Source organism: Sphaerodactylus townsendi, linkage group LG05 (assembly GCF_021028975.2).
Source record: "Sphaerodactylus townsendi isolate TG3544 linkage group LG05, MPM_Stown_v2.3, whole genome shotgun sequence".
NCBI lineage: Eukaryota > Metazoa > Chordata > Lepidosauria > Squamata > Sphaerodactylidae > Sphaerodactylus > Sphaerodactylus townsendi.
The window spans coordinates 87,880,024-87,906,003 of record NC_059429.1 but is presented as its reverse complement, the minus strand read 5'-3'; the positions used below and the strand labels follow the sequence as shown (position 1 = coordinate 87,906,003).

The following is a 25,980-nucleotide window of genomic DNA, read 5'->3' as shown; positions in this document are numbered from 1 at the left end:
TAAAATAAACCCCATCCCAAGACCAGCAGCTGTTGAGGGGTTTCCAGTTGGCCACAACTTGACAACACTTTCCACCACCACAACTTCTGTCTCAGCACCCTGCTTCCTCCTCAAAACTTCATTCTGCTACATGTTTAGACTGGTTGGGAACAGTAGAGCACACCTTGCCAGATTTAATCAAACTAGATGCATACAGAAAAAGGGATGAAAATTATGGGGCAGGGGTTCCAAGCAGTTCTGCCCATCACACAGTATATTTTTGTTAGAATATAACATGATACAGGTAGTTTCTCAACCTGGATAATTGTGAATAGTGGTGATCCCTTCCTCATATGAGTTTCATGCTAAGGACTAAATAGAAGTTCCTTTGGTATGGAAATTTTGTAAGAAATGAAGCTGTTCTGAGTTCTTCAGAAGCTTTTTAACTGTCATTAAGAATGTCTAGTCTATTAATGGAATTTCTCCCTTGGATGAATTTCTGTGTTTTGTATTCATATTTATTCATTTAGAAAACTGATATGCCACATCCTCAGTTACCTGCTCAAGGCACGCACATAATAATACAATAAAAATAAATGAAATTATAAAACCATCAGTATAGAAACAAGCCATAAAAATAAAACAGGTCATATAAACAGCACAGAACACACTGCAGTCTAAAATTCATAAAATGGCGCTCAGCTTAGAAACAGAAATAAAAATAGTTTAAAATGATGGAACTGCTCAGTTCAAAGTCTTGGTAAAAAGAGATGTTTCTGGCATAGTGCTACAGGAATGCAAGTGAAGCTGTCAGCAGTGAAGGTATTCCAAAGGTGAAGTGCCACCACTGAAAAGGCCCTGCCTCTCATTGTCACCTGCTTTACCTCTGAAGTGGGGGCACAGGAACAGAGGTTGGGAATAGATTTTACCTGGCTGACTGGAGAGTATGAGAGGAAGTGGTCCTTCAAGTCCTCTTTATATCTTCTGCAAACCACATGGGAGTAAATGACAAACTCAGATGGTTCCAACAGAATAGGATATGGCTCTGGATATTATTATCTGAATATCTGCATAAGGGGTAGCTAAAGTTTAATCAAAGGGCTGAGTCAAGCAGGAACCTCTATATGACTTTCATCTGCAGCAGGACAATTGATTAGGGACCAAAAATTAGAATAATGATTGCTTGGAAATTTTCAAAGAGGACAATAGAAGCAGTCATGAGATCATGTAAGACTGCCAATCATATTCCGGTTTCTCTTCAGATTGCCACCCAGGTCATAATACAAAACATAATACAAAAAACATTGTTGAACCTCTTGTGTCACTATTTGTATGTAGACATGAATATTGTTATTTTTTGGCAGAACGTGAAAACTCATAAATTAAATTTGGAACAGTATTCATTTAAGATTGGCAGAACCAGTCAAAGAAATGCTAAACTAGATTGAAATTGCTGTGGTAAAAAGGTCTCATTATATTGGAATTGTAAAAATGGTAAAGTTTGTAGTTTGTAGTGGATTATAGATTTTTTTTTCTATTTACAGCTTCAAGGGGAAGTCTGAGAGCCGCCCTATGCATGTTTACTCTGAAGGAAGTCCATGTTTCTTGAATTACAGCAATAGTCCCTTGAGGCACCAAACCTAGAATGCAAATATTTTTCCTGCCCTCAAACCTATTACTTTCCAAAATGTGCATGATTCATTTTATGTCATACTTTTGATTACAGGGTCTTGCCTCAGGATGAGTCCTACATTCTTTAGGCTTGCAACATTACATTTATTTCACCTATTCCATCACCTTGAAACACTTCGGCCTTAGGCCTTTCAGCCTTCATACTTTCCTGGACCCTTATTTGCTAGATTATTTTAATTGGTGTCCCCCCCCCCCCCCACACACACACACACACCACATTTCAATTATCAAAGGACTCACTGACTGTCAAACACAAACTATCTTTTCCCTAGTTTGAATAACACAAAGAGAAACCCCCATTTCACATTCATTAAATTAACACATATTTTCGAGGCAGAATCCCAGTTTGAGATCGAAGACTTCCATTTTCAATCATACTTTACTCAAGTGATAGCAAGTTTTCTGGATCCTGAAAATCCTGCCTTTATTGCTAACAAGGATAGGGGAGAATCTCTGTTCGTATTCAGGTCCCCTGTAGTCACTAGTGGGTGGGGTGGGGGTTGGGCTGTCAGCTCCAGGTTATGATTCTCCTGAAAATATGAAGGTTTGACCTGAGGAGGACAAGGACCTCAGTGGGGTACAATGTCACAGAGTTCACCCTCCAAAATATCCATATTCTCCAGGGAAACTATTCTCTGCAATTTGGAGTTGAGCTTTAATTCTGGGGGATCCCCAGGTCTCACCTGGAGGATGGCATCCCTCTATCTCTTAAAGTGCTTTCCCTTTTAATCCGTAGGGCTTTATTTTACAAACAATGTGAGCTCCAAGCCAAGACTTAGACATTGGCCATTTATACATTTGTGGTCTCCTTCTCATTGAGTGTACATTCCATTCAGGTCTGATTCTCAGTTACGCACACGGTTTTCCGTCTTTGGAACTCATCACACTTTCAGATCAGAGAATCCCTGCTGTTTCCCAAAGCTCTCAAAGTTCAACATTTTCTCTCCCTTCAGAGAAAATCAAAGGAGAGCCATATGAATTATGTTTTCTTTGAGTTTTCTCACTCCTCTCCATCTTCCCTGGCCCACCCAACAGCAGTTCCTCCAACTTTTCAGGTCACCATTTTAGAATGATCAAGAAGGCTTTCTTCATTTTTAAAAGTCTAGCTACAGATCCCGAAATTGACATGAAATTGACATGGTCTAGCATAGTAATTCCAAACCAAAGAGGACACACACATACACAAAGCATTAGGCACTCTTTCCAAATGGAGGTTGTACAGAAAGAACAAAGAATCGGGGGATAGGTAAAACGATGGGTCAGCTCAACTAGGGACACTTTGCAGGGAGAGAATCCCTAGGTTAAAAAAAAAAGAAACCCCTGGTAATAACCCACTGCAGAGCAGGGGAAGTAGTGCATGCATTAATGTTGTTGAAAGCAACCCTAAACTGGTCTACTCAGAATCCTACTCTGGTCTGTTTAACAGACCAGGATTGCAATGTTTATGCAAGGAAGTAGCTGCATGGACAACTAGTGATTCTGGGTAAGAATGTGCAGGGAACTATGCATCCAGCAAATTAAGTAGGGTCTGGATAGCATCCACAAGCATCAGCTACATGCAGAAGCAAACGGGTCTGTGTTTTGTTTATATTTTAAATTGGACCACATACATTAAAATTTTGATTTTAGTACATCATCCCATGTGCTTACATATTCCATTGCCAGTCATTTAACTCTATTATCTTCTCTCTGTCCAGTCCCTCTATCATCATCTTGCTGTTAAAAATTGTTGTAAACTTCAGATCTTTCTGGCTGGCCTACAGCAAGTGGCTACATGTTCAAAACATCATAAAACCTCCTGCTTTGATGCTTGCTGCAAGTAAAGGCAACCAGATGCTTGCATATCTTTTGAAGCTCAAGGGTGGGTTGCACTGCATCATACGGGAGCTGTTTGTTTCCTAGAAGGAGAAAATGGATGTGTATCTCTTCTGTTATGACTGTTTGGTTCAAGAAGAATCACATTTCCTTTATTGCCATGATATCTTTTGGCCCAGTGTCTTTCTTTTAGTGTAAACGCATCTCATATCAGGATAGTTACCTTTGCCTTCCATTCTAGACCTTCCTTTCCTTAGATCCCTTGTCTTTAATTCTGTACTACAAAAACTGTCAACTTCGTGTTTGATCTAGGGGAAGGCTGCTGATAATACCATTGTAGAAACTTAACTCTTAGAGATGCTGACATCATTGGCCTGTTTGTTTAGGCTGGAATTTTTAATCACGGGACTTTTTTTGTCCTTCTGCTAGTAGCCTTCCCTCAACCCTTATTTTTCAGAGTGCCTGCTAGCATTTTGGCTCAACAGGGCAGGAAAGAACAATGTGCAATTTCATGCTCAATCCTCTGACAATATAACAGGGAGTGCTGTCCAGGGAGCTGAAATTCTGAAATAGAAACTTAGGAGCAAATTTATATTTTGCAGACTTAGGTCAGTTCAGCAAGGTTCTACTTCTGACCTATGGGCAGCTTATCTGGGACTGAGTTGTAGAGACATTTTTGGGGACAGGTAACCTATAAACTTCTAGAGTGGTGCACAGCAGAGACCAGGCATTTACAACAAGATTAGAAAGACTGGGGGAACCAAATCTTTAAAATTAGACAGAGTCACTTGGAAAGAATGCCTACTGAATGAAGAGGTCTTTTATTTCTAAATATGCACAAAATGGGGTTTAAAATCATTTAGGGAACTTGATTTCTGAAGCAATATTAGCTGTAGCTTCTACCTTTGGCAGGATCAGGCTAGAACAAAAGTATCACCCATGTATCTCTTCTTCCACTCTGTGCTATAGTTCCACTGAATAATATAAAATACTAGACATTTCATTATGTTCCAAATTTCCTGCCCCACAAGCAGCACCTAATGAAGTAGAATGGGGAAAGGGAAACCTTCAATGCAGTCATGTTGTGTGTTTTATTTTACTAACAGAGTTACACCTCCTAACCAGAGTTACACCCTTCTAAGATTACTGATGTCAACGGAAGGTTGTAACTCAATTTAGGATGAAACTGAAGAGAGGGTGAGGAGCAGAGTTGCCAGCTGATAGTAAAACCATAGAGTTTCTGGCAATTTTTAGAGGAATATGACATCACTTCCAGATTTCTCCTGCTGCTGTTAACGGAGGCAGGAAGAAAGAGCTGCTAGCTAAAAAGAGGTCTGCTGCCACAGCAGGGGAGCAGACAATTCACCAGTTGCTGTGAGTGTGTTGCTTCTTTTAGTATCTTTACCTGAATAATACCGCTTTTCAGCCTGAGTTTAAGCACTTATGATTTTTTGGAGTACAAACAATGTTGGTGATGTAAGAAATCTCCCTAATGTTCCTACCTTCTGTTCTTTACTGATTGTCTTATATAAATATGCCTTATCCTTGAATCAACACCATTGGTCTATATCATCATCATGTACAATCATCTGGCAGCAAGACCTAAGGCAAAAGTTGTTCCCAATTCTGCTTACTAGAGATGTTTGAGACCAGAACTGAGTCCTTAATCATGCTAGACCTGTACTCCTTACAGAGCTATGCCTCACCCCCTTGTGTCTCAATAGGTAGGATATCAAAGTATGTTTAGGATGGAAAATACCATTAATATAATGAGAATGTTAGTGGCTATTGTCATATTTTGCTGATAGTTATATGACTTTTCACTCTATCTGGGTGTCTTGGATGTTCAGGAATTTTTTTAGCTGGTTGTGTATAGGAATTGGTCTTTAAAAATGTGGCATCTCTATTTAGATCATTAAAGTTTCCATGACACATTTGCAGGTGTGAAGGTGTTGCTCAGATATCCTGGCTAAAGTCCTATTTGGCTAATCATTCTGCTAGCTGACCTATATTCCCTGGCAGACTCACCTCTGAAGAGCATCATCTACTTCCTTCCTGCTTCAGCCTGCTATGTGCACTGTTAAACTAATCAACTCTCCACCCCCAGAGATGGTTTTATTTTTACAGGGAATGATACCAGCTGTCTTCATGTACCTGCTTGGAAGAATATTGTTCTTTGACACGTTTGCAGTGCCTAGCATGTGTGTGTTTGTGGGTGACTTCCTTAGGGCATGTAGCAAAAATGTTCTCATATATTGATTAGGAAGCATTTCAGATATGTTTAAATATGCTGTGGAAGATGACACGAAGGGCCTTTTAAAGTGGTCTGGGGAAAAACAGATTTTTAAAAACAAAAACAGGTGTGAATCATAATGGAACACTATTAGGTCAAGGGATGGACAGGGAATCATTTTGCTCCAGAAAAGCAGCAGAATTAAGTCTCTGTTTACTTCATTTATGTCCTGCCTTTCTCCCCAGTGCGGACCCAACGTAGCTTACATCATTCTCCTCATTTCCATTTTTTCCTTACAACAGGTTAGTCTGAGAGTTAGTCTAACCTCAGGGACTTGTATCAAAGACAAAGAGGGAATTTTTTAAAATCCAATTTAAAATGTGTACATCTCACTTTATCTCAATGGATTCAAAGTGCCAATTCCTAAACTATGTAGAATCATGTAGTTATGTAGACAAAAGTTATAATAAGCTGGGTTAGGGTACAACAAGCTGTGAACCCACAATAACTTCTGGAAGACACCTTATTTTCCCCTGTTTCTCACTATTTCGTCTTTTGCTTCCCTAAAAGCCACCATAGCTTCCCCCCTTTTCCTGTTCTCGTCAGCTTTCTATCCTTCCCTTGCCTGTACCTGACACGGAGGTAAACCTCACATTACCATCTTTTAAAAGTTGGGTCCTGGTTCCTCAAACCTAATCCACACAGCAGCAGCTAGAAACAGCTTATTTTTTAAAAGGACCCCCAAATGCTTGGAATAGCACTGTGAGAGGAGGCAGTTTTTGTAATGTATAGGTTGGTTTTCATTTCCCCCACTGTCACACAACAGTTGTGGAAAAATATTTTTTTTAAGTCCACCAAGGCCCGATTCTGTGCATGTGAACTCCACAGTGGGACAAATTATCTTCGCACCTGGGCCAGTGTGGGCGGGAGGCAGGAGCCCACGTTATTCCAGGCTAAATCAGGGCCTGGTGCATTCTAAAAATTGCTATCCCCACAGCTGCTGTTTTATAATGAGTTCCTCAGATTCAACTTGCCAAAATTTGTAAAGTGTAATTCAGTCATAAGTGAAGCTTTAATTCAGATTTCATTACAAAGTCCATATTTTTCTTTTTTAATTTACATATGTAACCCACCAACTTCTAGATCAGTGATGGCGAACCTTTTTGAGACCGAGCGCCCAAATTGCAACCCAAACCCCACTTATTTATCGCAAAGTGCCAACCCAGCAATTTAACCTGAATGCTGAGGTTTTAGTTTAGAAAAAACCGGTTGGCTCCCTCTTCCCCCGCCCCACCTGCTCGAGCAGGGGCCAGCCTGCTCTAGCCTCCAGCAAGTCCCGGGTGCACCGCTCTGTGCCTCTCTAGCATCTCTGCCTCCTCTGCGCACACACCACGCCCGCCCCCCCCGGGCAGCAGCCACCTGGAGCACAAGCACCAGGCCTGCCAGCCGAGTCCTCCCTGCTCACCGTGGTGTGCGCACATAATGCTCAGTGGCTCATGCCAGTCTAGATATGTGTGTGTTTGGGGGGGTGATTTTCTGCCCCCCACATGACGAACTCTGTATGCGTGTGCCCACAGAGAGGGCTCCGAGTGCCACCTCTGGCACCCGTGCCATAGGTTTGCCATCACTGTTCTAGATTCATAGAAAGTAAGAGTATCAATTAAAACAACTAAAAGATGTAATATACAGTCATATGTATCTCCAGTCACCAAAATTCCATATGACAAATAAGGTTTGCCTATTATTTCCAGAACAATATGCTAGCATTTTGTCTAGGGAACATTCAACAAAAAGGCCTTTGATGGCCTCAATTTTTTTTTACATTGCAAACAGAAGATGGCCATTACTTCATGCTCTAGGTGGAACTCTCAGAGACATCTGGCTGGTTGCTCTTTGACATAATATGCTAAACTAGATGGAGTTCTGCTTGATCCAGTTTGTCTATTCATCTATTGTAAATATTCTCTTAGTATATATATTTACAGAGGTTTACAGTTCAACAATCTCAGTTGAGAGACTGTAGAGGACCAATGCAGATCCTGGAACATCTGAGTTTGGCCCTTGGGTCCCTGTGTTCCACTGCAGCTGTATCCTCTTTGCTATTTTCACAGAGTTTTTCTTGCTTTTTGGTGGTGCCAGCATGTGGGATCAATCCATGAGTAACCCTTTGTTACAAGTTCATGAGACAAGATTGACAGCGTAAATTCTAGAAATAGTGGCAAGGGTTGAATTCCTCTATTGACAGAAATGATTGGTTATCCCTTTCACAAAGCTTTATTAGAAACTTGCATTTCCTGGGGCAACCTTTGCTGCCACTTTCTCACCTTCTCCTTTCCTCGGGCTCTCTCAGGATGGAGTGCAGGAGGCCACCTGTTATTAACTCTCAGTTGAATAGCAAATTTTACATATATCTGGCAGATAGTTAAAAACTTTTTTGAAAGGGGTCATAAGGTGAGCTATTTTATCAAAGTACTCCCAGGTTTTGGGATAAAGAGAGAAAAATTATTTTAGCCAATAGTTTTACAGTGCCAAAGTCATCTAAATTATCTCTATGTCTGTGGTTGCCAACTCCATGTTGGGAAATTCCTGGAGATTTGGGAGTAGATCCTAGGGAAGCAGGGGTTGTAGAAGAGGAGGAACCTCAACAGGGATATTGCCATAAAGCCCCAACCCCACCCCAAAGCAGACATTTTCTCTAGCATATCTGGCCTCTGTCATGTGGAGAATGGTTGTAAGTCTTAGAGATCTCTAGGCCCCAACTAGAGATTGGCAAACCTATGTCAACTGGTTCTGGAGGGTTTTCTGGGCTGTGTGGGCATGGTCTGGTGGATTTTGTTCCTAACGTTTTGCCTGTATCTGTGGCTGGCATCTTCACCTCTGAAGATGCCAGCCACAGATGCAGGCAAAATGTTAGGAACAAAATCTTCCAGACCATGGCCACACAGCCCTGAAAACCCTCCAGAACCAGTTGAATCTGGCCATGAAAGGCTTCGACAAACCTATGTCATTTCCCCCATGTAGGGACCAGGTGTCTCGTATTCTAGATCATCATACACATTGGTGATGCTATATAAATATATAAAGTATATAAAATATGAATCTAAATAAATAGTCCCTGTCCCAATCATTATAATCAAAACTAGAACTGGATGTATGTATGATTTGGTTCTGCAAAACCCACATTCTGTGATGTTTTTACAATATCCCTTAAACTACTGTTTCTTTGCAAATTACTGAGGTGTATCTAGTGGTCATTTTCCTCTGGCAAAAAAGGGGGAGATTTTCACAGATTCTGTCCCATCACTGCAGACTCTCAGATTGCATTTCTGGGGGTTTCCTGTTCCCTAGGGGCAGCACTGCAGGCAACTTTGTGAGTTGCAATGAAAATGAGAGGGGGGATTTCAGTTTTGTAACTGGAGCCCAGGAGGAAAGGTGGCATGGTATAGCCTGCTGCTGTCAGATCTCAGAAGCTAAGCACTTGGATAGGAGACAACCAAGGAGTACATTGCAGAGGAAGGCAAGGGCAGACCATCCTTTGCTTCTCAATTGCTGGATAAGCTCCTTGCTGGGGTCTCCATAAGTCAGTTGGGAGTTGATCGCACTTTGATGCTTACAAATGTAATTGGAGTTGGGCTCACGATTCATTGTATTCAGCTAATTCAACATTGTGCTAAAACAGGGGTAGGGAACCTGCGGCTCTCCAGATGTTCAGGAACTACAATTCCCATCAGCCTCTGTCAGCATGGCCAATTGGCCATGCTGGCAGGGGCTGATGGGAATTGTAGTTCCTGAACATCTGGAGAGCTGCAGGTTCCCTACCCCTGTGCTAAAAGAACGTTAATTCAGAACTGTTTATCAACTGAACTGACAGGTGATTTCACACCTTTCTGAGCACTTTAAATTTGCATAAACTGGAATTATCAATTCCATTTTGTTTTAATTAACTTTAATTTTATTTTTTGAATTTTTATAGTTTACTTTTCTAAAAATGAGGTGCTTTTTTTGCTTTCATGTATGAAGATGGAATCTTTAAAATATAAACCAATACATAAGATAAGTGCCTTTTTGGACATGTTAAATTTTAGCGCTGAAGTTCTTCAAGATGCTAACAAGTATTTGATTCCTGAACTAGCACATTCTAATTCAGATCAAAGCAACTATAACCTTGATACCTTATCTCCACAGTGCTTTTGCCAATGGGTTTATACCATGAAATGATCCAGTTTTAAGTATGTGACCCTTATAAAAAACATTCAGTGTTGCTTCATAATCTGCCTATTCCTACAAATAATTCCTATCTTCCTCCTTTGCCAACTTGCTTGGCATCAAAGTGTTCAAGTACAATAGTAAAACTGTGATCTATTTCTGCACATTCTCCCACCCCACCCCCGGACTTAACGTCATGCAAAAGTTCTGTTTCCTTCTCCTTTTGTTTATATTATACTTCTACCTCGAGGAGTTTATTTATTACCTGCCCCTGGAAACACCTTGATACTGCGTAGGACTGGTTGAACAGGAATAGTTGGTGCAATTATAATTAAAATAGGTCAAATTGTTGCATTTCTTTGTTAGTTCCACAGCACATTTGTAAAGTTGTATATCATAGCTGTAACTGTAATCCAGGATAGCAGTTCCGAAGTGTTCACAATAAAGGCAGGGGACGGGAGTAGAGTTCACAAGCCACTGTAGCATATTTCTAAATATGGGTGGTTTTACCACAACACAGTATTTTGTAGTGCTGTACCTGGAGTTTATCACTGTACAGTACTTGACAGCAGCATACTGATTCACCCTTGCAGCATACACTAAACTAACCCCATGGTGAAACCAAGGCAGAGAAAGGCCAAGTGACATACCCAAGGCTAAATAGCAGTAAAGTGCCAGAGCAATTATTACAATATGCTACTTCCTGACACCTGGCCATGTGCACGTTTCTTCATCTCATGCTTCATCCCACACCATTACGAAGTAATTTATTTTTTTAAAATCTGTGCAGCCTGCTATCAGGCCATGATGAAATCTCAAGACTGGTCCAGCCTTTCCTTCTACAGGCTGCTTAGGAAAGGCAAAGGGGTGGGGCTTTGGGAAGAAAAAATTGGCTTATTAGACTGAAGGATAAAATGAGTTGCCTGTCTTATTGAAGGCCTGGTGGTGCTGGCTTCTCACTGTGGTTTCATTCCATTTATTTTTGAATTTAGTAAGGCAAGGATGAATGAACCCCGACCGCGTTATGTCATCAACCGCCCTGCTTATTCTATCAATGACTTTGATGAAGAATTTGAAAGGAAAAGTAGAAGTTACCCTCTTGGAGAGAAAATAAAAAATCTTTTCAGGTATGTAGAATGCTATAGAATTTTGTTCAAAAATAATCATACATAGTGGATTTTTTAAAGAGGCTGGCTGTTTTTGGTAGACAGTCCATTAGAAGCTCACAATGAGATACTGCCAGTCCAATTTGACTCAGAGTTAGATTTGTGTAAATCAAGGTGTGATGTAAAATGGTATAATGTAGCCTGACCTAAGTTGAGTCGGTGCTTGGAAAGGAGACCTTCAAGGAAAATTCAGCAGAAGAAGGCAATAGTACAGTAAACCACCTTTGCTTAATCGTTTGCCTTGAAAATCCTGTCAGGAGATGCTATAAGTTGGCTGTGATTTTATGGCACTTTACGCACACAAATCAAGGTGCAAACATGAATTTAGAGTGCAATTTTAAGCAGAGTTACACAGTTCTAAGCCCACTTGCTTCAATGGCCTTAGAAAGGTGCATTGATCCAATAAACCTGGGAAGAGGTATTTTCCAACAAAAGTCTCCAACTGAATTTGCAGCCCAGGCACAATCAACAAATGCTGGACATTCAAACATCACTGGTCATAAACTAAGTTTTTTTCCTGATGGCCTAGGAAGTAATAAAGCGAAGCCAATGAACTATTCCTAATAATTCAGTAATGTGCTAGACTGTTTCCACTGCCAAAGCCAGGAGAGAGATTAGAATTGCAAATTGTGGAGAAAGGAGAAGACCAAAATGCTGGAAATCAGAGGAGGAAACATTCTTGGGGATCTGGTTGTACTTAGACAAATAAAGGAACAGGTTTATTAATTCGTGGCTATCCTCACCTTTTATTTAGCTGGTATTGCTGTACTTGGAAAAACTTTTTTTTTCTGGAAGAAAAGAACTGTAATGCTGATAAATACCTTTTAAGGAATCTGACTCAGTCTTTGCATTAACAAAAGAAGTTCTTTAGTAATGTTTTTAAAAGAATAAGGTAATAGCGAAAGGATAAACTAAATTTTAAAATGTTACCTGAACACAAACATTCACTGTGATTAAAAATCCAGTTGTTGATCCTGTATTCAAAGCAAATTTAGGTTCATTTTATCCAGTGATATTCTTTACCTAGTGTCCTCTGCCACAAGCTATAATACCTCCTTGTTAGGTGGGGCACAATAAAAAATTATAACGGTTCTTAAGAAGGATTAAAATAGCTGCAACAATACACCCTGCACAATAGTTCTCCCTGAATAGCATGTCATTTCTTCTTTATTATTGATAGAATGCTTAAAGAAATGGGGTACAGTCCATGGACTAAAATAAAGGACGCAGGCACTGGCCTTAGGCTTACAATCTAAATAAAAGATTAGATACTTGAGGCAAAGAAAGGAGAAGAGGAGGAATGTTGAGGACTGAGTTTTTAAAATGCCAGAATAAAGACTTCTTAATCAAACATTAAAATATAGAATGATTGAAATATCTCATGGAGTATGTGTGAGTTGTGTGTGAAAGCAATGTGCTTCTTGAGCCTTAAAATCCCTTTGAGACTTCTCTGCAGACACACACTGAACAGCCCTTTTCCTGTTCTGTTAACTTCCCACTCCATGATGTGATGTAGTTAAAATAAAGGACAATGTTGTGGGAAAGGCATCAGTGTTTTAAATTTCACCACATTTTTGAACTTGGTCAGTTCCTCTGTCACATGAGTGTGAGAAGCAGCCTTAAACTGAGGGTCAGATGTTTGGTCTATTGAGGCCAGTATTGTCTACTTTGAAGGGGTGCAGCTTTCCAATGTCTCCAGCAGAGGTCTTTCATAACACCTACTGCTGGATCTTTTTCAAAATGGAGTTGCTGGAGATGGAACCCAGGACCTTCTTGTTGCCAAACACATACTGTACCACTTAGTTATAAACCAACCCTACCTGATGGGACACATTCTCAGTACAATGGTGCAATAATTACACCCTGTAATGGCCCTGCCATACAACATAGTCAGATGCTTAATTCAGTCTTCATTTTACACAGGGGAGTCTTATTGTGGAGCAGGCCATTCACATGGCCAGATTTGTAGTTTCCAGAGTTACTGCTTGAGTTTCCCTATTTTGTAGCCCACAAGGAGTATCGAGATATTTGACGTTACTAGTTTAAAATGTGCACACAAATACAAACACAGAAAAACAAGCAACTATGCGTTAGGCACAGGTAGAACATTAGTGTTCTCAGGAGTAAGTGTTTTTATTGCACTATGTGACTAATGGGGACAGCTATTTAACGTACTTATTCTCTAGATGTCGGCATCTTGAAGGCATAGCCAAGCATGCATTAAGTAAGTAAACTGGACACATTTGGGCTTCACAGCAGTTCTCATGTTGACTTTAGATTTGGGTGGCACCGAACATGACTGAATGGTCTCTTAAGAGAGAAGAGCTGTGGAAGCATGCCAAAGGCAGCATTGTTCCCTATGTACCTTCACAGGTGCTCAGAACAGTGCCAGCTAAGGTAGAAAAATTATAGTCACTTAGTTTCAAGGAAACTTCACCCAACAACCAATATATCAGATATATTAATGCCAGGTAGCACTAAAAGAATTAGTCATTGTCACCTCTTGCAAATGCATAACATCTTGTCTGGCATAAACCACATCAGTAACCATATCATACGCCATATCCACTGTATGAGTGGATAGTAGAGACAATTTTATATGGAATCTGTTCCATATAAGTTGAGACTGAAGCCTTCATGCCAAACTGGACAGCATGCCTGCAAACTGTGAAAGCAGTAGTGATTTACACAAACTGGTGGTGAGGGATGCTTATTTTTTTTCAATCAGGGATGCCTTGGTCCCATGATTTTGTGAGGCGGTGGTTTCAGTTATTGATTGATGTGCCATCACAAAGTTCCAAAAAGGGGACAGAGATATACTGGCTTGGGCCCATAGTAGAAGCATTCCATGATAACCTCATTTCCTCAAAATTGTGCTCAAGTATTGTGAGAACAAGGTTGTGCTCAAGTATTGTGAGAACAAGGTTTGGTACACTAAAGCTCATACATAGGGCAGAGCAGCCCTTTGACCACATCTGTACTGGGATTTACACTGGATTGCATTCTCCCAGTAGCAAGATCAAAAGTAGTTTGAAGGAAAGTTGCAATTCAGCAACAAAGATAGCCACTTTCAATTCTACTGCCATCCTTCGGGGGTGGGCGGTATATAAAACAAACACAAACAAACAAACAACAAACGAACAAACAACAACAACAATAATAATCCATGAAACTTTCTTCCATACGAGTCACAACTCCAAGCATAGTACCAAGAAGAGCCCTGTCATCTCGTCCAGCACTGTTAACACCACAGCCAAGCAACTAATATATGCAGACAAGGATTCCAGTTTACTGACAGCCCAGATAGGAACAGAACAACCACTTTGTCAGGGAAAACAGCTAGACTCACAAAGCAAAGGTGAGAAGGTAGCCAGCTCCTAACTCGTGACAGTGTGCAGTTAACATCAGTGCAGGATGTCAGGAGTTTGGAGCTGATCTTGGATGCCCCCTTGTTGATAGCAGCACAGTTCACAAATGTTGCCAGGCTGGCATTTTTTCCATCAGTGCCAGGCTAGGCAACCAACACCCTACCTGTCTTCTTCTGACTTTGTCACAGAGATCCATGCAATGGTCACCTCCAGACTAGACTTCTGTAACTTGCACTATGCAGGGCTGCCTTTGACACTGCTCTGGAAACTTAATCTGGTTCAAAATGCAGCTGCCTGGATCCTTACCGAGACACCATAGTGGTTGCATATTCAACCAGTCCTCCAGCAGTTCCAGGTAGAGTATCAGATCCAGTGATATTAACCTTCAAAGCCCTAAAAAGTCTGGGACCTTCGTGTCTTCAGGATCGCCTCTCACAATATGCTCGCCAAAGGGCCCTTCATTTGGCCTATAACAACTTACTGGTGGTCCCTGACCCAAGAACTGCCCAGCTGTCCTCAATCGGGGCCAGGACTTTTTTGGTTCTGGCCCTGACCTGGTGGAACACTCTGTCAATTAAGATCCAGATCCTGCTGGCCCTGTTAATAGTTTTGCAGGGCCTGTAATATGGAGCTGTTCCTCCAGGCCTATGGTTGAGGGCTGCAACAGTATTCAACTAGCTGGCCTCCCTTTTCTGTTCTCTTTTAATTGATTGTTTTTTAAATCTTGTTTATAGCTTATTGTTATATCTTATTGCCATTTACTAATAATTCCCTCTCTGGTTGATTTGTTAGTATAGAAGGTGCTGGGATATTGCATTGTATGGAAATTATGTTGTTAAAATTATGATTTGACTGATGTAAGTCACCATAAGCCCGCTTGCAGGGAAAGGCAGCCTGTAAGCCAATAAAATAAGATTTTATTCTAGTTCATCATGAGAGAAGAGGGCATCAGCTAACATGCAGCACAAGCACCAGTGCTTCCAATACCCTCAGGCAGCCTAAGAATCAGTAGCTTACAAACAGCCACTTTATAACCAGGGAAAAACTAGGACCACTCAGAGACTGGAAGACTGTCAATCACATTTGTCACCCTGGATTCATTGCCAAGTGGCTAGGAGGGCTGCCAATCATAACAATCAGCCTATTGCCATCATCACCCAATGGTTTACACAAAGAAAACATGCCTCCAGGGGAAGGAGTCAAGTCTTACTACAGATCCAAAGGTTCCACACAGCCAGTGCTAATAACATTTTAGTATTGGTGTCACATAGAGAGAATGGGGGTGAGGAAAGCTTGAACAAGAAACTGAAGCTACAGTAGCAAGTTTAAACATGCTAATTTCTTAGAGAGCAAATACACTGCACCAGAAGAAATAATATTGGGGGTCACATTCTACCCCAAGAAGAGAGACAAATGCAGTCTCCTTAAGAAAAAGTCCACATTTTGGGCATCAATCTAGAAACAGCCATTTTAGATGGGAAAGCAAATCAGAAATAGAATTCCCCCCTCCACATACCAACATTAACCCCTCAGGTACACAGAAGGAAGCTGTTATAGTCCCCTCCCTCCACATACCAGCATTAACCCCTCAGCTGTTATAGTCTCACAGCTGCCAAGACTATGACAGACCCCTTCCCAACCCTAAGCATGGACAACCGCGCCAGTGTAATTTAGCACCTATAGCCATAGTGAGTGAGGTAAGAACCTTTACTTCAGTTGGGCCGTAACTGCTGGGTTCATTTCCAATTAGAGCGACGCCCTCTCATGTTACATTGGTTGACTGCTGGTAGTTACTGGTTATTTTTTGCTAGATCTTGTTATCTGTCTACATCTGTATGCAGCCCAGTTGCATGGTTTTGCATACTACCAATAACCAAGAGGGACAGTGAGTTGTTGGATGCTATCACTGCTGGTACTTCAGTTGCTAGACTGGGCAAAATGCAGCCAGTCAGCTTTACTGAATATGGTGCTGGAGAATTGCTTGGGCCCTTGTTTAATTTTTGTTTATTTTGAAAAAAACTGAAATGAAGAAAAAGCAGAGCAAAGAAAGAGCTCTCTTGGCTACTTCTGGGTACTGCTGCACCTGTTACTCGACTGTTGGTAGCACAAGAGTTCTGCTAGGACAAAATGGTTCCCCACTCTATGCAGACCTGGGGGGAGAGTTGAAAATAAGAAACTGTTTTTTGCCTTTGTGCATGTTGAATGGCTGCTTGTCTGGCTATGAAACCATGGTGATAGCATTGAGTAATGAATGAGTAACTGAGAAAGACCTTTACTGGTTGTCCCACTGATTCTGATTCTACCCTACTCCCCACTTTCTCACTGAGAGTATGTTCACCTGGTACTGATGTCTCCACCTGGGAGATCATCTGCTACAGGAGAATATTTTGCTATCAAAACAGTACTTTCACAACCATTGCAGAAAGGTTGAAGTTGCTCTCTTGGTCATTCAGGTTTGTTGGACTTCATGATGCCTATTCTACAAGGAAGTATATGCAGAGATAACTGTTTGGCCAGCAGTACAAGTACTTGGAATATTTCCATTTTGGAAATCTAGGTTGAAAGGCAATGTGTAAAATATTCATTCACAGTCCCAGTTGTTATATGTGAGCTGTGTTCTCTTTCTGGGATTCATAGATTCCTACTGTGGAGCCATGACAATTTCTGAGTGAGCTGGTATATTATTCCCTGTTGTGATGGAGCAGGGGAGAGAAGGGGATATGGGTCATGAATCTTCATTATCTCAAGCAGAGATTCAATAAGATACAACAGCAGTTTTGCGGTTTTTATTTTATGCTAGTAAATTTGCCAAAACTTGGGGAACAAAACTGGCTGTTCTTCTGATCCCCACATCTGGCAATGTATTCCTTTCTACAGAGTTACGATGGCATAATTGTAACTTGGAAGTTATGGTGACAAAGGGGATTTGGTTGGTATTCTGTCCTTTTCCAGTCAGTGTGAGGTAGATTAGAATCACTGGATTGTAATCATATACACAGTTATAGGAGGAGAGAAGGGGCTCCCATTGCATGAATGTGCATAGGATTAGACTAAGTACTTAAGATTGTAACACCCTGAGGACTTATGGGGAGTAAGTCCCTTTGAACACCATCTGACTTACTTCTAAGTAGGCATGAGCAGGACTAAGCTGCAGATGTGAATTTATGGGCTGTTGGTTTCTTATGAGCAGGTGTCCCACATTACTGAAAAAGGTTCTTTGCTCTGGCTGCTCTAAGAATAGGTGACTCAACTTTTTTTAATTTACCTCAAAAACCCAATGTCAGTGCTTCCTGATTCTAATTCCATGTCTGCATTCTCTTCCTTCTCTAGATGTTCACCATCCAGACTCAAGCTTATAACGTACAGCTTATTTCCCATCCTCCTATGGCTCCCAAAATACAAAATCAAAGATTACATACTGCCTGATGTTCTTGGTGGTGTCAGTGCTGGAACTATTCAAGTGCCTCAAGGTGTGATAACTTTGCTATGTCCATATTGTAAAAAATCAGGATGTAAATACATAAAATAAATGTGCATGAACCCAGCTTGTTACTTGGCTTATCCTCATGCCTGCCTTCTAGTAATTGGATCTTCCACTGTTCTTTAGGGTACTTCATCATCCCAGTGAGTTAAGGACTACTTTTTCATGTAGATTCCTAACATACCAATACCGGCATGCACATTAATCAAAGTCATTTTCCCCTCCATAAACCAGACAGGTAGAGTTGGTTTCTAACCAGGATTTTCCACGTGAGGAGGAAACGATATGCAAGACACCCAGCAACATACTGGAATTCTGTACATCTTGGCTTAATGTTAGTTTGTTGTGAAATCTTTGTGTAAACTATGGTAGTGTGTAAAGGGGTGTTTACCAGTTAGTCCTAACTTTTGGTTCCTTAAAATATTAATCGTAGGTTGTTGGGCATGTTTGTAAGTATTATTTCTATCATCCGCATGACACCATTCCATGCTCTTTCTCTGCAGAAGATGTCACCAAACCCCTCTGGTAGATTAATGGTGCCTGTTAAACTTAGTGCAATGTATGCACTAGAAATAAAACTCTTTCTAAATGTGGGCCACCAGAAGACCCAGGATCATAGTTACTGCCAATTTATTTGCATAATAAAGAAAAAAGATAATTAACCAAGTTTTAAGATGTAAGATCTGACTAGCTTTTCATTTGTATTTTTTAGGCATGGCTTTTGCTCTGCTGGCCAATTTACCTCCCATCAATGGGCTCTACTCTTCATTCTTCCCCCTGATAACATATTTTTTGCTAGGTGGTGTGCATCAGATGGTTCCAGGTATGGTCCATTTCCCACTTCCATGAATACATTGCATACACATACAAAAGCTGAAAGTATTATCTGTACCTACACCAGCTTTCATCTGGTGTTTCTCACACACACTCCTTTGGAGTTGGTGTCCATTCTGATTAATGAGATAATTGAAAAGCCCACTGAACCATTAAGAGACTGGGGGAACACTGTGGCCTGTTAATGAATTTGTCCTTCAAATTAGCTGTCACTTGTTGCAAATGGATGTCATCTATACAATATGCAGAGATAAATAAGTGCCTAGATATTGCAGCCTGGGCTGTTGATCTATTCAGATTCATAGTCCTCAGCAAGGACGTAGGTAAGGGGGTGTGCTCGGGTTCAAACCCGCCATTGCATGTCTGAAGCTCCGCCCCCTGTTTGTGTTTTTTGTATTTTAAAGTGTTTTTTAGGTTTTTGGCCTGCAAGGGGCGCATTTTTAGGCTAGCATCGTCAGGTGACACTAATGATGATACCACCCAAGTTTGGTGAAGTTTGGTTTAGGGGGTTCAAAGTTATGGACCCCCAAAGGGGGTGCCCCCATTGTTTCCAATGGGAGCTAATAGTAGATGGGTCTACCCTTTTGAGGGTCCATATCTTTGGACCCCCTGAACCAAGCTTCACCAAACCTGGGAGGTATCATCAGGAGAGTCTCCTGCTGACACCACTCATAGTCATCAGCCATTCTGTCTTAGCACACATGAGAAGGTGCTCTGCATTAATGGAAGCCAATTTTTTTTATTGTGTTGCAGGGACTTTTGCAGTTATCAGTATTATTGTGGGGAATGTCTGCCATGAACTGGCTCCTGATCATGAATTCCAGTACTTTAATTCAACCACTAAGAAGTTAGAGATAAACCACACAGCCATGGAAGCAGCCAGACTGGAGATCTCTGCAACATTGGCTTGTTTGACAGCCATAATACAGGTCAGAATGCCATGTATATAGAAGGCTATAGAATATTCAAGTGGTCTTGCATACTTAGCCACCTCTATGCAGTACTGATGAGAAGTGAAAAGGGAAGACTGTACCAGCATTTTGAACAACTGAATCTATTTCTAAACAGTTCATTGATCAGTAAGGTTTGGGGGGGCTGTTGGGGATCTTCATCCATTTTGGGGTGCTGTGTGGTTTCTGGGCTGTATGGCCGTGTTCTAGCAGCATTCTCTCCTGACATTTCGCCTGCATCTGTGGCTGGCATCTTCAGAGGATCTGCATCTTCAGATCCTCTGAAGATGCCAGCCACAAATGCAGGCGAAACGTCAGGAGAGAATGCTGCTAGAACATGGCCGTACAGCCCGGAAACCACACAGCACCCCAGTGATTCCGACCGTGAAGCCTTCGACAATACATTCATCCATTTTCTTTTTAAACAGTTGTTTGGCATTGCATATTATTTGTTTCTTTGTGAAGGTATGAAACTATCAACTAATTATGAGGCCAAAATATTAATGTTTGTCTAAGATGAGAGGAAAATTAGGTCCAAATTCTTCACTAACAAGCAAAGCTCAGAATCCTGCAATTTGTGCTCCTAGCACTTTTTTAGCCATCTGCAGTACCATGTTAAATGAAGTTACATTCGTCTAAGCTCATTGACTCCAGTGGACTTAGAAAGGTCTAACTCTGATTAGGACTGTACTGCCAGGGAGCATAGTGCAGTGGGAAAAATTATATATGTGTAATGCCACATTCATAGTTATAGAGTGAATTTTCATTGCTGTTAGAGAATGAGGAACAGATGGATTTTTGTGTCCACCATATTTGGTGCTGGTTTGAGAATCAGACTAAGAGTTAGTTGGTGAATTCAACTTTAAGTTGTTCGTGGAGAGCATTGCTCATTATTGGACTGCTTCCACCCTCCTCCCTGCAAAATTATGCTACAATGGCAGAAATCTTCAATCTAACTAAATTCTTCATCACACCAAAATGCATATAACTTATCAAATTGGGGCACATGTATTTCCAAATAACCAGACATGTAACACATGGCTTACTCCTGGTTTAGAATCATACAGTTTTAATATATACCCACTTTTATACATCCTGGTGAGGAAACAAGAATCATGCTAACACAACAATACAAACAGGGTTGTGTTTGTCATGAACAAATTCTGGCTGGTTTGTGCTAAATGCAGCCTTGGTGTATTAAACAAGGCAGCTACATTTAACACTGTTCTGTTATTACATCAGTGCTTGCTGAAGCAAACTCATAAAATGTGGAAGAAATACATGCATGTATTTGTATTGAAATGCCCATGTGCACACTTCTGGGAATCCTGATCACATCAGGTGTCTAAGATACTAAAAGATAAGAATGTAAGATGACCCCTGCTGGATCAGACAGTGATCTGTCTTAGTCTAGCATCCTGTCTCACATAGTGGTCACCTAGTTACTCTGGAGGGCCAACAACAGGGCATAGAGACTGAGGCCTCCCATTAGTGTTGCCTCCTGGCACTGGTATTCTGAGGGTTACTGCCTCTGAATGTGGAAGTTCCCCTTAGTCATGATGGCTAGTAGGCACTGATAGACCTATCCTCCATGAACATGTTCATTCATCTGTGTCATTCATGGGTTTATTTCATGAAACACTGGTGTTCCATGCTGTGTGGCATGTACAAGCATTTGGCAGTTTTTTTGTCCAGTGATTTTGAGCAAACATTCACAAACCCAAGAAAACAAGGATGTTTAAAAAAGAACCACAATTTTATAAGACCAAGAAAATTTCACATGATGGCCCAATTGCTTGTCTTTGTTCCTTTCCAAAAACAACATGTGAACACAGAGTTTATATGTCTGTGTCAGAGTCCTAATAGTGTTGCAGTGTTGCCAGGGTATCATAAGGTTGTGTTGTGCCCGTGATGACTTCATATGGAAAGCTACTTGTCTACCCTTCTCTTCAAGCCTGTTTGGTCTCACACAGCTCAGGGTTTGCCTTTCAGCACTCCACAAATGTAATTTCTTAACTATCAGGTTATTAGAAACAGTTCTGGTTTTCCTCTTATTGTCTTGGTCTCTTTGTTGTCTCCTCTCTCTGCCATTCCACTGCTGTTCTCTTCTCCCTCTAATTTTCCAAACTTCATGGTCACCATTGCTGTATGTCCTCCCTTGACCCTTCCTGTCCAGGTGAACCTTCCTGCACCTTCCACATTTGTCACATAATATGTGGAATTTTTCTAATGCTTCCAAGAAAGTGCCAGAGTTAGCAGGCATGTTATTTCCTGGGATTAAACCACAGTTAAACACCTGTGCATCCCAGAAATATCTCTGCCCTGCTTCATCTGCTCTTCTCTCATCCTACAAACAGCAAGAGGGAGGAATTGTATGCATCGGGCTTTGTGCCATACTCCTACACTGGGGAAAATTCCTTTGGGAACAGTTATAATATTCATTTCTACAGAGCAGATTGTTTTGGTGTACAAAAAGCAGGATGTGCCTAGGAGAGGCCACACTCACAGGTCCATGTGACTTGTATTTCTGTCTGCAGATATGCCTGGGATTTGTGCAGTTTGGTTTTGTCGCTATCTACCTTTCTGAATCCTTCATCAGGGGCTTCATGACAGCAGCTGGCCTACAGATCCTCATCTCAGTGCTCAAGTACATCTTTGGCGTCACAATTCCATCCTACACAGGGCCCCTGGCCATCGTCTATGTGAGTGAGCTCTCAGGGGACAGATATTATTTCCTCCCAGACACCACCTGTTTATGATATGTGTGTCTGTTATGTGCCATCAAATTGCTTCTGACTTAAGGCAACCCTGTGAATTAATGTTCTCCAAAATGTCCTATTGTTAACAGCCTTGCTTCCATCTTGCAGAGTGAGGGCCGTGGCTTCCTTTGCAGAATCAATCCGTCTTATGATGGGTCTTCCTTTTTTTCCTGCTGCCTTCAACTTTTCCTAGCATTATCTATGATACAGCAAAATGCAAATAAATCTGGACACATATTACAAAATTTCTCCTCCAGCTAAATGAACACAGATCAAGACCCAGAAAAGCTGGCTTGCTATATAAATGTGGTGAACATTGTTAAAACGGAAATGAGTGGTTTAAAATGATTGGAAGCACTGCTCTCCTCCTTGCCACGAAACACAAACAAATTAAAGGTTATCAACTATTTATGCAAAAAAGGAGTTTATTTCCATCCTACTAGATTGAATAAGGTTAAGAAAACAGATATTAAACAAGAAAATGCAGTCGCTCCAAGTGCTCCTGTAAAGGCTGAATTTTAGTACTTGTACTTTTCCTCAGTACCATGAGCATGATGGGAGAAGGAAGACATATCTCATTTAAACTGTTCATAAAAGTAGGTGAGATCTTGCAGAGTTCTGTGATAGTAGGAAAGAGAGACAAGTAATGGAGAATAGCTCTAATTTCTATGAAGATTTAATTAAGGTATTAGCAGAATAAGCCATTTTGGAGTTATGACATCACCGTTGCCTGTTGTGAACCTCCTGAATGTTTCTCTGAAGTCTGAGTTGAACACCACTGTTGGAAATGACAAGCTGGACTAAATGCATCCTGTCTGGTCAAGACCTACTTACTGATCCTATAATTAATTCAAAGTTGGGTACTGTTAGACTGGGCCTTCTTGTTGCTGCTTTGGGTGCTGGGTTTTGTGAACTATGGGTTATTAGGCTAAATAGTCTACTCAGGTACCATCTTTGGAAGAACACAACACACAGCATGGCATTTCTGTACTGTTGTTTACTGATCTTTCTCTTGCTCTAACCCTTTTCTCGTCTTCTTTCTTTAAGACGTTTATCGATATTTGCAAAAGCTTGCCTAAGACCAACGTGGCCTCCCTGGTGTTTGCCTTGGTCAGCATTGTGCTCCTGATTATTGTGAAAGAGCTGAATATGAAATACATGAAAAAGATTCGAGTTCCTATCCCCATGGAAATCATTATAGTAAGTAGTTCCTGAAATCTCTCCTTCTTCCAATTTTCTAAACCCTTGAGCCTCTTAGATGTACTGATAAGAGGTATAGACTCTTCAATAAATGTGTGGCAGAGGAACCAAACATTCTTACCCAAGCAGTGCTTTTATTGGTACTGTAATGCCGACTGCAGACTGCAGACGGTGGGGGTGGGTTCCGTGGCAGCCAAGGTCAGCACTGCAAAGGTGGCATCACGCAGCCTCCAGAAGGCTTTCAGGCAATGCAAGAAGGAGGGAAATCCCAAAACCCTCTTGCCACTCAAATAGTTCCATAGGCCAAACAGACTTACACCACAATTTCCCAAAGCATAAGTCTACAGCCATGGAGGGGGGTGTTCCCAGGCTGAAAGTCTGAAGGAAGTTGCCTGAACTTCAGCTCCACCCTTGGGAATGACCCTAGTCCATCTCCAGTAGTGCCAGCGTTCTCAGTTATCCCAGTGCGGCTCTGGAGGAGGCAGCCTCTTCTGGGTCAGGTGCCATAGAGCTATGTGACACCTGTTTGCTGCCCTGTTTGCCCTCTCTACCGGCAGTGGTGCAACTTATACTGATGGGGTGGGCAAACATATCAGCATGGGCCTGCACTGCTTCCAAGATCCCCTTCACCCGCTCCCCTCTGACTAACAATAGTTAGGTTGCTGGGACAATGCCACCAGAGAGAACTATAGGCAGATCTGCACTAGTTTGGGATTCCCATTATTGTTCATTCCATTTAATACACAATTCTCATGATTGCAGTTTATTGCATTCTAGTGTTTTCAGTGTGATTTTTCTCTTTTTTCAGAACTAAGTGCAGCTGCAATACTGTACTTGCCAGTACAGATAGTCAAATCACTACTGAAGTTTCTTAGGGCCACTATCCCTTTAAATTTTCCTTCCTTCCTTCATTCTTCTTCCTGCTTAGTTAATTAATTTCTGTTTCTCTGGTGGTTCTCTCAAATTTATGAATCAGTTGTAAATTTTCAGTTCTTTTTTCAGGGATAGAGAGCTTTTTCAGTTTGTAAATAGTCAAAACCATTGCTCTTTGTTTGTTGCACTATTAAGCTATTGCAGTTATCAGCATTGTTGTGGGGATAAGGAGTGACTTCAGCTGAATATGGAATAAAAAGTAGTACTTAACATCCTGTTGGCCACAAAAATAGAGAATTATCCATTAATACATGAGTAATCTGAGAGACTCTACCAAGATAACAGGAAGTAATTAATTAGCTTATAACAAAGGAGCAAAAAGGAAATTGCTGAGAGAAGTTAGGTTTGAGTCCAATAGTACCTTAGGGACCAACAAGATTTTCAGGGTATGAATTTTCAACAGTCAAAGCTCCAATGGTCAGTTCCTGGGAGAAGTATAACCTTTGCTGAAAACTAAAACAGAAGAGGCACAGAGAAGAAAACAAGAAGGACAGGCTGAAATTTGTGCTGATCTGTAGTAGTATTCATGATGAAACAGACCTGTGTATTCGGAGAAGGATCAGCACAAGGCCTCTCTAGCCACTCCAGCAGTTCTTTAATTGCTTGAAGTGAATAAAAGGGGAGAAATTCAAATGAACTGAAACAGCCAAACTATTGCCTCCACTGGGCTAGCTATGTGCTAGAGCAGGGGTGTTCAACTCAAAGTTCATGGATTACCATTCCCATCAGCCCCTGCCAATTGGCCATGCTGGCAGGGACTGATGGGAATGCTAGTCCATGAACATCTGGGGTGCCAGAGTTGGACACCCCTGTGCTAGAGCACATTTTAAGACCTGCATCCTCTGTCACATACCTGCCAGTGACAAACTGACCATGCTGAAGTTAGACATCAAAAGCAACGAGAAGTTGGTTGTTTGGAAGCTGACAAATAATTGCTGATGCTCACTCCAGTTTCAACCTGCCTCTAATATGTTTGCCCTCTCAGCAGTATCCAGCATAGCAGAGGTCCAGGTCAACTGAAGTTATTTAGAAAAATGCACTGGTTGCCTTGACCATATTCCAACATCTTGGTGAAAACAACCTCAGAGGGAGCACTTGTATCCCAAAGCAGTGTAATGTGATGAGACAGGAAGTCGTAGTAAGATGCCTATGTATCTCAGATAACTAGAGAGGCAAGAGGCCAAAGTACGTGCTGACACCCAGGGAGTGTTTGTGTAATTATAGCTGTGGGAAATGCTAAGATTTGGGCAGACGTCTTTGGTTTCAATTTGCAATCACTCCCAGCTTTGCTTGTTCTAACCTGGGAACATCTTACACTTGCTTTTGTAAATGATGGCAGAGAATGCAGGATAGCACAAGAGGCA

At 41.3% G+C, this 25,980-nt stretch overlaps 1 protein-coding gene across 2 annotated transcripts in view; it reads left to right on the top strand.

The window, feature by feature from the left end:
• The window catches only part of SLC26A9 (solute carrier family 26 member 9), a 70,030-nt gene that overhangs the window by 11,013 nt on the left and 33,037 nt on the right, over positions 1-25,980 (top strand). The window contains exons 2-7 of one of the 2 annotated variants that reach the window (XM_048496942.1): positions 10,918-11,052; positions 17,790-17,929; positions 18,653-18,763; positions 19,528-19,703; positions 22,262-22,426; positions 23,531-23,683. In XM_048496942.1, coding sequence (XP_048352899.1) covers positions 10,928-11,052; positions 17,790-17,929; positions 18,653-18,763; positions 19,528-19,703; positions 22,262-22,426; positions 23,531-23,683 — 870 coding nt within the window. In that variant the 5' untranslated portion in view covers positions 10,918-10,927. Of the gene's footprint in view, positions 1-10,917; positions 11,053-17,789; positions 17,930-18,652; positions 18,764-19,527; positions 19,704-22,261; positions 22,427-23,530; positions 23,684-25,980 lie in introns of those variants that run through there. The other variant, XM_048496944.1, reaches the window with a different exon arrangement.